The 12,943-nt window shown below is 49.5% G+C and overlaps 1 protein-coding gene across 2 annotated transcripts; it reads left to right on the forward strand.

Moving 5' to 3' along the window:
* The first annotated feature begins 469 nt into the window (after positions 1–469).
* On the forward strand, positions 470–5,163 carry RACK1 (receptor for activated C kinase 1). 2 transcript variants are annotated; one of them, XM_075578141.1, is made up of 8 exons: positions 470–671; positions 1,712–1,883; positions 2,363–2,510; positions 2,769–2,864; positions 3,402–3,512; positions 4,204–4,344; positions 4,578–4,688; positions 4,958–5,163. In XM_075578141.1, the coding sequence occupies exons 1-8, from the start codon at positions 563–565 to the stop codon at positions 5,021–5,023; spliced, it is 954 nt and encodes a 317-aa protein (XP_075434256.1). In that variant the 5' UTR covers positions 470–562; the 3' UTR covers positions 5,024–5,163. The 2 variants fall into 2 exon arrangements, 1 of the variants encoding a protein (XP_075434256.1); XR_012789389.1 differs by lacking the exon at positions 4,958–5,163 and having other exon boundaries at positions 4,204–4,459; positions 4,578–4,646.
* The last annotated feature ends 7,780 nt before the right edge of the window (positions 5,164–12,943 follow it).

A 12,943-nucleotide genomic window follows, 5' to 3' on the forward strand; every position in this document is an offset into this window, starting at 1 on the left:
CGCCATCTTCTTATAAAAATGATAGGCCGTCGGAACAGTAGTCCTTCTTCGTACAGGCAGCGAACCGCCATCTCGTCAATTTATCCACTTCCCATTGGTTTCGCGCCCTTAAGGCGTAGCCAGCGTCAATCTCGTCATGATTTTATTTCCGTACAGTCGTGTGCCGCCTTGTCGTCAATCGTGGTTGGCGGTTTGTATACAGGGCGCCGCCATGTTGTTCCGTACTGACACGCGGTGCCGCAGCAAGTTCCCTTCCTGGTCTTTATATTGTCTCTTCCTCTCCGTCTCCCTCCGGTTTCCTCGGACCCAGCGCCTTCAACCCGTCTCCATTATCGTGTAAAATCGGTGTAAGGTGCCGTACAGCGCCATGATGTGAATGGCAACGTGTATAGAGGGGCGCCATGTTGTACCCGCCCATAGTGACGCGATGACGCAGTACGCCCCCTTCGGAGTCAATATATAAGGCCAAGGCGACGCTTTATTCCTCCTCTACGCCTCGCTCTGGTGTTTTCGGACACGAGTTCCGAAATCCGCTTCTGTCCTTCCCCGACAAATCCCAACCATGACTGAGCAGATGACCCTCAGGGGGACCCTAAAGGGCCACAATGGCTGGGTCACACAGATAGCAACCACCCCGCAGTTCCCGGACATGATCCTCAGTTCCTCACGGGGTGAGATATATGTATTAATGCGCTGTGACGCCATGTGTGTGTGTATATAATACCCATCCTGTATGTATAGCATCGCATATACGGGCATACCCACCCTGTATCTCTATGCACTGTGACACCATGTGTGTGGATACTGTGTGTGTGTGTGTGTGTGTGTGTGTGTGTGTGTTCATAGTCACCCTAAAACGGTTTAAGCATGCATAGTAAGACAGGACTTTTATTAGGACTGGTGTGGCCTGTCATCTCCTTGCAAGGATCGCTAGAACTGCAATATAAGAATAAAAAAACACTTCCTTTCATTGGAGACCCAGCGCGGTACAACGTTGAAGGCCTGCATGGCCTTGCATCGGGGAGGTGTGGCCTGACAAGTTGTACAGTGCTGTACACCAGAGGTGCTCAACTCCAATCCTCAAGACCCACCAACAGGTCAGGTTTTCAGGATATCCCTGCTTCAGCAGTTGCTCAGTCTTTCATTAAGTCACCTGTGCTGAAGCAGGGACTGATTGAGCCACCTGTGTGGAAACTGGGATATCCTGCAAACCTGACCTGATGCGGGGGCTTGAGGACTGGAGTTGAGCACCCCTGCTGTAGATTTTCAATAAAATGAAGAGTTGTGTGATACTTATACTGAAGTTTTGCTGATCTGTCAGACCGTGAGTCCTATTGAAAGTGTTCTCTTTAAAAAAAAAAATATATAAAAAATGTTTGTATACAAACTGCGTATAAATGGCTGGTAGCAGATTTAGTATGAATGGGTTCTTTGTCCATTTTATGACATTTTTCATGTGTCTGTGAACATATGTAATGTGACAGATGTCTGCAGAACGTCTATATCCGTATTTTCGTAATCTGGTTTAAAAAGCATATTGATTATCCAGACTGTCGCACATGTATCTAATTATCCAGTTCTGTTGTAACGTCACCAATTAGCAAGTATTCTTAACGGCTGAAATTAACTCGTTAAACCTCCTACTTGGGTCTGTCGTCCTCCACATTAAATGTATGTTGCTCTGACGTGTTCCATCCGTGTCATTTCCCAGATAAAACGGTCATCATGTGGAAGTTGACACGTGATGAGACAAATTACGGTGTTCCTCAGCGCGCCCTGCGTGGTCACTCGCATTTTGTCAGTGACGTTGTTGTCTCGTCGGACGGACAGTTTGCTCTCTCCGGGTCCTGGGACGGAACCCTTCGGCTGTGGGACCTCACCACGTGAGTCACCTGGGGAGAGGGGTTATCGGCATTCAGGAATTGGGGGGGGGGGGTGAGGTTGTGTGAATGACAAGGGGGAAGGAGGATTGTTTCCCTACAGGGGGGACTCAGAAGGTTTTGTTTAGTTCGTTTGCGTGCGACGTCACGCACGCCTATCACACACACACACTATTTCTGTGTATAGTGGTTGCGCGCTGGGGGCGTGGCACGTGATGTCACATGAGCTGTTCACCCTCATTGACTGAACCATATACGTAACCCGACCGTCACGCAGCAGATATAAAATTGAAAGTCTGCTGCAGAATGGCGTGATCGGCTCCAGTGCACATGAGCTCTATGGCCTGCCTCAGAGGTAAGGCATTTAGTTGGGGGGAGCACGAACTACAAACGTGGCCTAAGACACTCACAGCTTCCTTTATACTCAGAGGAGGGAGGCATGTTACAGAAGGAAGGGTTCATTGTCACATGTCATTCCACAGTGGCACCACCACACGGAGCTTCGTGGGTCACACAAAGGACGTCCTGAGTGTGGCTTTCTCAGCTGACAATCGTCAGATAGTGTCCGGATCCCGTGACAAAACCATCAAGCTGTGGAACACACTGGGTGTGTGCAAATACACTGTGCAGGTGAGGGACGGGGGATGTGACACAACGGTACTGATGGTGAGGGCAGCGAAGAGACACAATGGGACCAAGACTCCCCTCTTGTTCCCGGTGATTAGAGCATCTCATCTGAGTGTCTCGCAAAGAGACAGTGTCTAAACAGGCTGACACTCCTGCAATTATGATGGGATCAGAGGGGCTGTCATGTCACTGGAGGCTCTTCTCTGAAGACTGTTCTCTTTCTGGTTGAATCTCTCCCGACTGTCTCCCTTTTTTCCTCAGGAGGAGTCTCATGCCGAGTGGGTCTCATGTGTGAGGTTCTCTCCCAACAGCAGTAATCCAATCATTGTGTCCTGTGGATGGGACAAGATGGTGAAGGTGAGGGAAGGGTGTACCATAACACACATGGTTATATATCCTGACCCTTTACAAAAAAATGTATACTGCATGGATTTAATATGGACAGTCTAAGCGTATACATGTAGGATGCAGCATTATAAATTCTTATATACTGTTGGTAAAGGGGAGGTATTGTAGTACAGGCGGTCCTCGCTATCGTCTTGCTTTACGACAAATGGCTTATCAGACGTGTCACAATGCATTACGCAGAATGGATTATCTGACGTTCACTGCAACATCGGATTCGCTTTACGGCACTTTTAACTATCTGGCACAATTTCCGGGTCAGATAATTGAGCACTGCCTGTATATATCTGCCTCCGAATTCTCCCTATGTACTATTAAATCTTAATATGGTCGGGTCTAAAGAACCATGTCCCATATATACTATTGTTTCTATGGCTTCTATTTGTGTACATGGTCTCTTAAAGGCATGTTCAGAGGCTCAGAACCGTTGGCTTCCTGGGGTGTGGTTGTGCTGTTGATATAATCACTGTATAACTTCTCCCACTTCAGGTCTGGAATTTGGCTAACTGCAAACTGAAGACCAATCACATCGGGCACAGTGGCTTCCTGAACACAGTGACTGTTTCACCTGACGGGTCCCTGTGTGCCTCTGGGGGCAAGGTGACGATGGGGGGGGGGGGGGAGGGCTGGGTCTGCTGTGAGATGGTTGGGAGATGTGGCAGGTCTTGTGGTTCTCGGGCAAAGCTGGGTATGTAACGAAGATAATTGTTCTGGGGATGAGAGTTTGGTGTGGAACAGTGAAGGGTTGAAGGGTGGGGAGGTAAAGAGGATAGTTTAATGAGTAAAATGGTATCTCTTCTGTCTTTTTTCCTGGGGAACGCGAGATAGCCTTGTGGTTCTTGTGTTGGGTGCCTCTGAGTGGGTATGCATTAAGTCCTTCAGGGCAGTTTTTGAGGTGGCTGCAGAATTCAATGTCTCCTGTTGATTTCCTCACGGGTGTGATTTTGTGATCCTCCAGCTAGTGTTTGAAGCTGATCTTTAGGGTGGACTGTTTCTTGAAGCTCTTTGTACATCTAGGACAGACAGGGTTAAATGTGAGTTGGCTGGCTGAGCTGTTTGCTGGCTGAGCTGCTAATCACCTCATTCTCGGTGAGGGGCATCAGCAGTCAGTGTGCTGTTTTTCTGGCAAGGCGTATGACTAGTGGTGGAGTCTATTATTGTTTGGTCAACACTTCCCAGGGTGCTATATTTTAGCCATAAATTGACAGGCTTTCTGTCGTTGTGACCCAGGCAGGTTTACTCTCCTCCATACACCCATGGCTGTGTTGTGACATAGGCTTTGTCTCTCTAGGATGGTCAAGCCATGCTGTGGGATCTGAACGAGGGGAAGCATCTATACACTCTCGATAGTGGAGACATCATCAACGCTCTCTCCTTCAGCCCCAATCGCTACTGGCTGTGTGCGGCGACTGGACCCAGCATCAAGATCTGGGTATGTCTGATCTCTTGACTCTCATCCAGCATCAACATCTGGGAAGTGTATCTTGCAGTGATGTAATCTCTTGAAGCCATCTTATGCTCACTGCTGATCCTGAGGCTGTTACTGAGTAAGGCCCAACACTCCTTTTGCTACCTCACCCTACTCCATAACTTGGGCTGTGTCTGCCAGTTCTGGAGGTTAAGATCCTTTCTCTGTCCCTGACATTCTTGTGCTTACTCTCGCAGGATCTGGAGGGTAAGATCATTGTGGATGAACTGAAGCAGGAAGTGATCAGTACCAGCAGCAAAGCAGAACCCCCTCAATGCACTTCTCTGGCCTGGTCAGCTGATGGACAGGTAAATGGCCCCAACTCCTCCCACAATGCACCTCTTGCTTGTCTTTACATCTGTGCCCTCTCATTGCAGCCTGACTCCAGTGCTCATAGTCTCCTTGTAGCCCTTACACTCTCACATCATTCTCTGCACTCTCATTCCTATTTAATTGTGTGAAGATTTAATCACTAGTCATCTGCACTCATCTCGCCTTTCTTTTCACATGGAGGCTCAAAATACTACAATTTTTATTTTTGTCCCGTATGGTCTCTTCATACTCTTCTCTCCCTCAGACGCTCTTCGCCGGTTACACGGACAATCTGATCAGAGTCTGGCAGGTCACTGTTGGCACTCGGTAACAGAACTCTGGGACCAGAAGAGAGAGCGCGCGGAGTCGTCTGCTGGATGCACCAGCCTGAGGCACAGCTGTGTAGTATGACGTCTGCTCTTTCAGGCACTGGCCTGAGAGTCTGTCCAATAAAGAGTTATACAATGCGAACCCGGTGTCTAAATATGGGGAGGGTTGGGAGGTGAGCGTGTAGATTTAAAAGGTATTATACATATATTATAAGTATGTAAAAACATGGATGATCAGGAAGGAAAAGTGCAGGTAACCAATGAAGTCAGGAGCCGGCAACTACCAGTGCAGAGAATGGGCACAGAGATAATTAATTGTGATGGGAGCACTAGCTGAGTTATAAATTGAAGCTGCTCTGTATTTAACAGCTGTTTCTTTATTAAAAGAAAATAGCTAGATTGTGTTTAATATTCAAAACATAACTTCCAGTAAAGCTAAAGGATTGTTTGTTCAGTGTATGGAAGCAGGGGAATTGGAAAGGAGCATCTGCAGGGTGGTGGTGGATGATTCGGGGGTCCTCTTTTGAAGTGAAACTTCTTTGGGGGGGAGCCTACAGGGTTTTCATCGGAAAAATTGCATTGCCTTGTAATGAAAAACCATAAGGCTACGGGGGTGCCTGGTGGCGCATGCACAGCGCTTCACCGTGATGATGGGGGGGGGGGGGTGACCAAAATGGGTCGAGTGGGTGCAGCCATGAACTTTTGCACAACATGTAGAAATGCTGCCAAAAACATGCCGAGTTCAAACCCTTGCCGAGAGTGCTTTTTTTGGGCGTTTACTGCATGGAGCCCTAAATCTGTATTGATCTTTTAAGATTTACTCCATTTTGATTTATGCACAGGATGCTGGGACCTGCAGGTTTTACAAACACACATTCTTTATCTGTATCTTCGGATATTCTGCAACAATTCTTCACTGCCAAGCTTCCATCTCATAGGTTGGGGTATATTAAAAAAAAAAAAAAAATGTATATATATGTATATGTATATATATATATATATATATATGTGTATATATATATATGTGTGTGTTTTGAGTGGGTAAAAAAAGTGACTAAAACCCTCCACAGTAAAGCATAAAGCAACTGTAAATATTCCTGTATATTCATTTGCATGTCTTAGACAGGTCTGCAACCCTGTCTTTAACCATTATCACCCAGCACTTCCACTGCAGCAAGGGATTCTGGGAAATGACATGCAAATGAGCACACAGTGTCACTTTTTGTCTCATGCTCACATTACATGAGCAACCCTTAGCCAATGCATGCTGCTTTAAACACAGCTTTTAAGCAAGGGCTTGGGAGATGCAAAGCCAATAAACCCACTCACAGACATGTTTCAACCTTGATGGGTATCATCAGTGTGAGGTTGGTTGCTGGCATTTGTTCAAATGAGATAAGAGTCGGTAATCACCACACTTATTAAGGTTATAGTGGGTAAAAAAAAGTGACTAAAACCCTCCACAGTAAAGCATAAAGCAACTAAATATTCCTGTATATTCATTTGCATGTCTTAGACAGGTCTGCAACCCTGTCTTTCACCATTATCACCCAGCACACAGCACTTCCTCATGTAATGTGAGCATGAGATAAAAGGTGGCACTGTGTGCTCATTTCCATGTCATTTCCCAGAATCCCTTGCTGCAGTGGAAGTGCTATATATATATATATATATATATATATCCTATATAATAAAAATGAAAGCACTGTATGCCTGTCTGCATCTTCCTGTGTCCCTAGGGGAAATCTCATTGGTCCCTTGGGCCGCCCGCACCTCTTGATTGGCCTGAGGCGGACTGACGACACACACACAGTGTCACATACACACACCACTCTTTCTCTGTCCTCTCCCACCCCCCATCACACTCAGCTCAGCTCCCCCCCCCCGGTGCTCCGCTCAGCTCCCCCCCGGTGCTCCACTCACCTCCCCCCCCCCCCCCGATGCTCCACTCACCCCCCCCCCCCGATGCTCCACTCACCTCCCTCCCCCCCGAAGCTCAGCTCCCCCCCCGGTGCTCCGCTCAGCTCCCCCCCGGTGCTCCGCTCAGCTCCCCCGGTGCTCCACTCACCCCCCCGATGCTCCACTCACCCCCCCGATGCTCCACTCACCCCCCCCGATGCTCCACTCACCTCCCCCCCGATGCTCCACTCACCTCCCCCCCGATGCTCCACTCACCTCCCCCCCGATGCTCCACTCACCTCCCCCCCGATGCTCCACTCACCTCCCCCCCCGATGCTCCACTCACCCCCGATGCTCCACTCACCTCCCCCCGCCCGATGCTCCACTCACCTCCCCCCCGCCCGATGCTCCACTCACCTCCCCCCCCGCCCGATGCTCCACTCACCTCCCCCCCTGCCCGATGCTCTACTCACCTCCCCCCCGCCCGATGCTCCACTCACCTCCCCCCCCGCCCGATGCTCCACTCACCTCCCCCCCCGCCCGATGTTCCATTCACCTCATCCCCGCCCGATGCTCCACTCACCTCCCCCCCTCCCCGGCAGGGGGACAGGCAGCTGACACGCGGCACCTAAGATGGCGGCGGCCGGAAGGACCCCCTTCCTCCCTCACGGAGTAACTAAGATGGCGGCGGCCGGAACGAGAGGTGAAGTGTGTGTGTGTGTCACTGTGTGTGTTTGTGTGTGACACAGTGTGTGTGACAGTGTGTGTGACACAGTGTGTGTGACACTGTGTCAGGCACTGTAGGGTGGGGACCGGAGCTACGGGGGGGGGGGTCAGGAGCATAGAGAGAGGGGGGAGCCGAGAAACATACAGGGGCAGTGGAGAGTAGGGACCCAGAAATTTTAAGCAACCCACCCCCCCCTCCTGTCCACTGCCCCCCCTCCTGTCGACTGTCCCCCCCCTCCTGTCCACTGTCACCCCCCCTCCTGTCCACTTTCACCCCCCCTCCTGTCCACTGTCCCCTCCCCCTCCTGTCCACTGTCACCCCCCTCCTGTCCACTGTCACCCCCCTCCTGTCCACTGTCACCCCCCCTGTCCACTGTCACCCCCCCCTCCTGTCCACTCACCCCCCCTCCTGTCCACTGTCACCCCCCCTCCTGTCCACTGTCACCCCCCTCCTGTCCACTGTCACCACCCCCTCCTGTCCACTGTCCCGTCCCCCTCCTGTCCACTGTCCCGTCCCCCGCCTGTCTACTGTCCCGTCCCCCTCCTGTCCACTGTTGTCCTGTCCCCTCCTGTCCACTGTCGTCCCGTCCCCTCCTGTCCACTGTCCCCTCCCCCTCCTGTCCACTGTCACCCCCCTCCTGTCCACTGTCACCCCCTCCTGTCCACTGTCACCCCCCTCCTGTCCACTGTCACCCCCCTCCTGTCCACTGTCACCCCCCTCCTGTCCACTGTCACCCCCCTCCTGTCCACTGTCACCCCCCTCCTGTCCACTGTCACCCCCCTCCTGTCCACTGTCACCCCCCTCCTGTCCACTGTCACCCCCTCCTGTCCACTGTCATCCCCCTCCTGTCCACTGTCACCACCCCCTCCTGTCCACTGTCACCACCCCCTCCTGTCCACTGTCCCGTCCCCCTCCTGTCCACTGTCCTGTCCCCCTCCTGTCCACTGTCGTCCCGTCCCCTCCTGTCCACTGTCGTCCCCTCCTGTCCACTGTCGTCCCGTCCCCTCCTGTCCACTGTCGTCCCGTCCCCTCCTGTCCACTGTCGTCCCGTCCCCTCCTGTCCACTGTCGTCCCGTCCCCTCCTGTCCACTGTCGTCCCGTCCCCTCCTGTCCACTGTCGTCCCCTCCCCTCCTGTCCAGTGTCGTCCCCTCCCCTCCTGTCCACTGTCGTCCCGTCCCCTCCTGTCCACTGTCGTCCCGTCCACTCCTGTCCACTGTCCCGTCCACTCCTGTCCACTGTCCTGTCCACTGTCCCGTCCCCCTCCTGTCCACTGTCGTCCCGTCCCCTCCTGTCCAGTGTCATCCCCTCCCCTCCTGTCCATTGTCGTCCCCTCCCCCTACTGTCCACTGTCGTCCCGTCCCCTCCTGTCCACTGTCGTCCCGTCCCCTCCTGTCCACTGTCGTCCCGTCCCCCTCCTGTCCACTGTCGTCCCGTCCCCCTCCTGTCCACTGTCGTCCCGTCCCCCTCCTGTCCACTGTCGTCCCGTCCCCCTCCTGTCCACTGTCGTCCCGTCCCCCTCCTGTCCACTGTCGTCCCGTCCCCCTCCTGTCCACTGTCGTCCCGTCCCCCTCCTGTCCACTGTCGTCCCGTCCCCCTCCTGTCCACTGTCCCGTCCCCCTCCTGTCCACTGTCCCGTCCCCCTCCTGTCCACTGTCCCGTCCCCCTCCTGTCCACTGTCCCGTCCCCCTCCTGTCCACTGTCCCGTCCCCCTCCTGTCCACTGTCCCGTCCCCCTCCTGTCCACTGTCCCGTCCCCCTTCTGTCCACTGTCCCGTCCCCCTCCTGTCCAGTCCCGTCCCCTCCTGTCCACTGTCTCCCCCACCCTCCTGTCCACTGTCTCCCCCCCCCTCCTGTCCACTGCCCCCCCACCCTCCTGTCCACTGCCCCCCCCACCCTCCTGTCCACTGTCCCCCCCCCCCTCCACTGTCCCCCACCATTTTCCCCCCCTCTCCCCACCCCCCCCCCCTTTCCTAGCGGGAAATTTAACTCACGGGCAACGCCGGGTCTCTCAGCTAGTATATATATAAAAATATATATATTTTATCCTTGGTCCTCTGATATCATCTGATTGTTTAAAACCAGAGACAGAACATAAAACACAGACAGAGCTCAGTGCGCATCCAGTGAAACTCATACACGGTACAGTGCCTAAATATATATGTATAAATATCTATTAAGTAAAATGGTCTTTAGTTTGACATTTTTGGCCAAAATTGTTGTAAACCCCTGAGCCAACTACACGGCAGACCACATTTCAGGGGTCCCTAACACTAATATAAATTCTTAATAACCTGTGTAATAACAGGAAGAATGATTTATAATAAATCTGTCAATATTAGTTGCAAAGTTCTAAGTGTGATTGAAGCTTTTATTAACCTGTACATTACCAGGAAAAGCACTCTGTATTAGAGTTGTCACAACCATACTGCAAGCAAGCAAGTTCCCCTGAGTGGAAGATGCTATGGAGTGTAATAAAAGCTTCAATCAGACTTAGAACTTTGCAACTAATATTGACAGATTTATTATTAATCATTCTTCCTGTTATTACACAGGTTATTAAGAATTTATATTAGTGTTAGGGACCCCTGAAATGTGGTCTGCCGTGTAGTTTGCTCAGGGGCTTACAACAATTTTGGCCAAAAATGTCAAACTAAAGACCATTTTACTTAATAGATATTTATACATATATATTTAAGCACTGTACCGTGTATGAGTTTCACTGGATGCGCACTGAGCTCTGTCTGTGTTTTATGTTCTGTCTCTGGTTTTAAATATATATTGCCATGCTCAGTAGCACTCCTCTGTGACACTCATATGCTTATATATATGTTGTAGTTATTTTGGGGGTTCAATAGGAGTTTGTTAGGTGTCCAGTATGTTTTGCAATTCTTGTCCAGCTAGTCTTAGCTGATTGGAGGGTGGCAACCTCCTACCTAATTGAAGCTCACCCCCTCCCACATTTAAATGTTTGAGGGCTCACTCCATAGCATCTTCCACTCAGGGGAACTTGCTGGCTTGCAGTATGGTTGTGACAACTCTAATACAGAGTGCTTTTCCTGGTAATGTACAGGTTAATAAAAGCTTCAATCAGACTTAGAACTTTGCAACTAATATTGACAGATTTATTATAAATCATTCTTCCTGTTATTACACAAGTTATTAAGAATTTATATTAGTGTTAGGGACCCCTGAAATGTGGTCTGCCGTGTAGTTGGCTCAGGGGCTTACAACAATTTTGGCCAAAAATGTCAAACTAAAGACCATTTTACTTAATAGATATTTATACATATATATTTAGGCACTGTACCGTGTATGAGTTTCACTGGATGCGCACTGAGCTCTGTCTGTGTTTTATGTTCTGTCTCTGGTTTTAATCATCTGATTGTTACCTGATTGCGAGAGAATTGCTATGCTTCATACTTCTCATTCCCCAACCCCAAAGTAAGTGTACTTCTTGTTTGTTACTGTATTATTCGTGTGTTCACCTATCCAAAGGAATAAATATACTTTATTATATCTAAGACTCGTTCAGTTCAACCCAGTGATAATATATATATATATATATATATATATATATATATATAGATATATATATATATATAGCAACTGTAAATATTACTGTATGTTCATTTGCATGTCTTAGACAGGTCTGCAACCCTGTCTTTCCCCATTGTCACCCAGCATACAGCACTTCCACTGCAGCAAGGGATTCTGGGAAATGACATGCAAATGAGCACTCAGTGCCACCTTTTGTCTCAAGCTCGTATTACACAAGCCAATCCTCAAGCCAATGCATGCTGTTTTAAACACAGCTTTTAAACAGAGGCTGGGATGAGATGCAAAGCCATTAGACCTACTCACATACATGTTTCAACCTTGATGGGTATCATCAGTGTGAGGCTGGTCTTAATGGCTAGCAGGTTTGAGACTAGACTAGGTAATCACCACTGTCATTAAGGTTATGGTGGGTAAAAAAAGTGACAAAAACCCTCCACAGTAAAGCATAAAGCAACTGTAAATATTACTGTATGTTCATTTGCATGTCTTAGACAGGTCTGCAACCCTGTCTTTCCCCATTGTCACCCAGCATACAGCACTTCCACTGCAGCAAGGGATTCTGGGAAATGACATGCAAATGAGCACTCAGTGCCACCTTTTGTCTCAAGCTCGTATTACACAAGCCAATCCTCAAGCCAATGCATGCTGTTTTAAACACAGCTTTTAAACAGAGGCTGGGATGAGATGCAAAGCCATTAGACCTACTCACATACATGTTTCAACCTTGATGGGTATCATCAGTGTACATATATATAATGTAAAGAACACACAGAATAGTGTAACACTGTTTAATAATAAAAACTTAATAGATCATAATAGGTAAAAAACTCACACTTTGTGAGCTCTTTAAAAGCAATTGAGAATGTCAGAGTATCTCACACATCAAGTCTACCGGCTCCGAGCTGGTCTTACAGCAGTCACTGTTCCTTTGATATTGTCCCTATACACCTCTGTTATTCTCCTGGTGTATAGTGTCTTATGCTCTAATTGCACAGTTCATATATTTGGATCCCAGGTACTCCTCGTAAACTTCCTGGTACTCATGGGGTCTTGGTGCACTAGCAATGTGCTCCGTTGTATTTCCTCACGCCACTCCTGGTTGTTGCTGCTTCCCAGTATGTAACTCTCTGAGCCTCCTGGGCTCCTCCGGTGCCTCTGCGCGATTTGATGACGTCACTCCGTCTCGCATGAACACTGCTCTCGCGTGTGGCGTCACAGATGACGGATGACGGTAGTCCTTGGTGATTTGGGAATTTAGTATAGAATGCTCTTAACTGGAGGTATCTAAAGAATTCTGAATTTGATACTGCTTTTTCAGATTTAATTTGCTCAAAAGGTTTTATTGATATTCGTCCCTCCAGGTGTAATAGACGAGTGTAGCCTTTCTGTCTCCAAATGATAAAATCCTTACTTTGCAGGCCCGGAGCGAAATCAGGGTTTCCCAAAATCGGGGTCATCAAGGAGTGTTGCCTTGTAAGGGCAAATGTATATCTGCTCTTTTCCCATAATGTAAACGAGCTGCTTACCGCGGAGAGTGGGTTACTTATGGTTTTGTGTACCATTTTTGGTAGCCATATTAAGTCCTGTAGTGCCACCGGGGCACAACAGTCCGTCTCTAGTTCCAACCAGCGCCTCAAACTCGGGTGGGTGTGCCACTGGGTAATTTGGGATAATTGGGCCACTCTGAAATACGATAACAAGCAAGGTACCGCTAACCCTCCTCTCGTTGTGGGCCGAA

Source organism: Ascaphus truei, chromosome 20 (genome assembly GCF_040206685.1).
Source record: "Ascaphus truei isolate aAscTru1 chromosome 20, aAscTru1.hap1, whole genome shotgun sequence".
Taxonomy (NCBI): domain Eukaryota; kingdom Metazoa; phylum Chordata; class Amphibia; order Anura; family Ascaphidae; genus Ascaphus; species Ascaphus truei.

Coding starts and splice junctions, on each gene's coding strand:
- RACK1 (XM_075578141.1), top strand. CDS start 563: ATGACTGAGCAGATGACCCTCAGGGGGACCCTAAAGGGCCACAATGGC. Junction 672..1,711: donor GATCCTCAGTTCCTCACGGG/GTGAGATATATG, acceptor GTCATTTCCCAG/ATAAAACGGTCATCATGTGG. Junction 2,511..2,768: donor TGTGCAAATACACTGTGCAG/GTGAGGGACGGG, acceptor TTTTTTCCTCAG/GAGGAGTCTCATGCCGAGTG.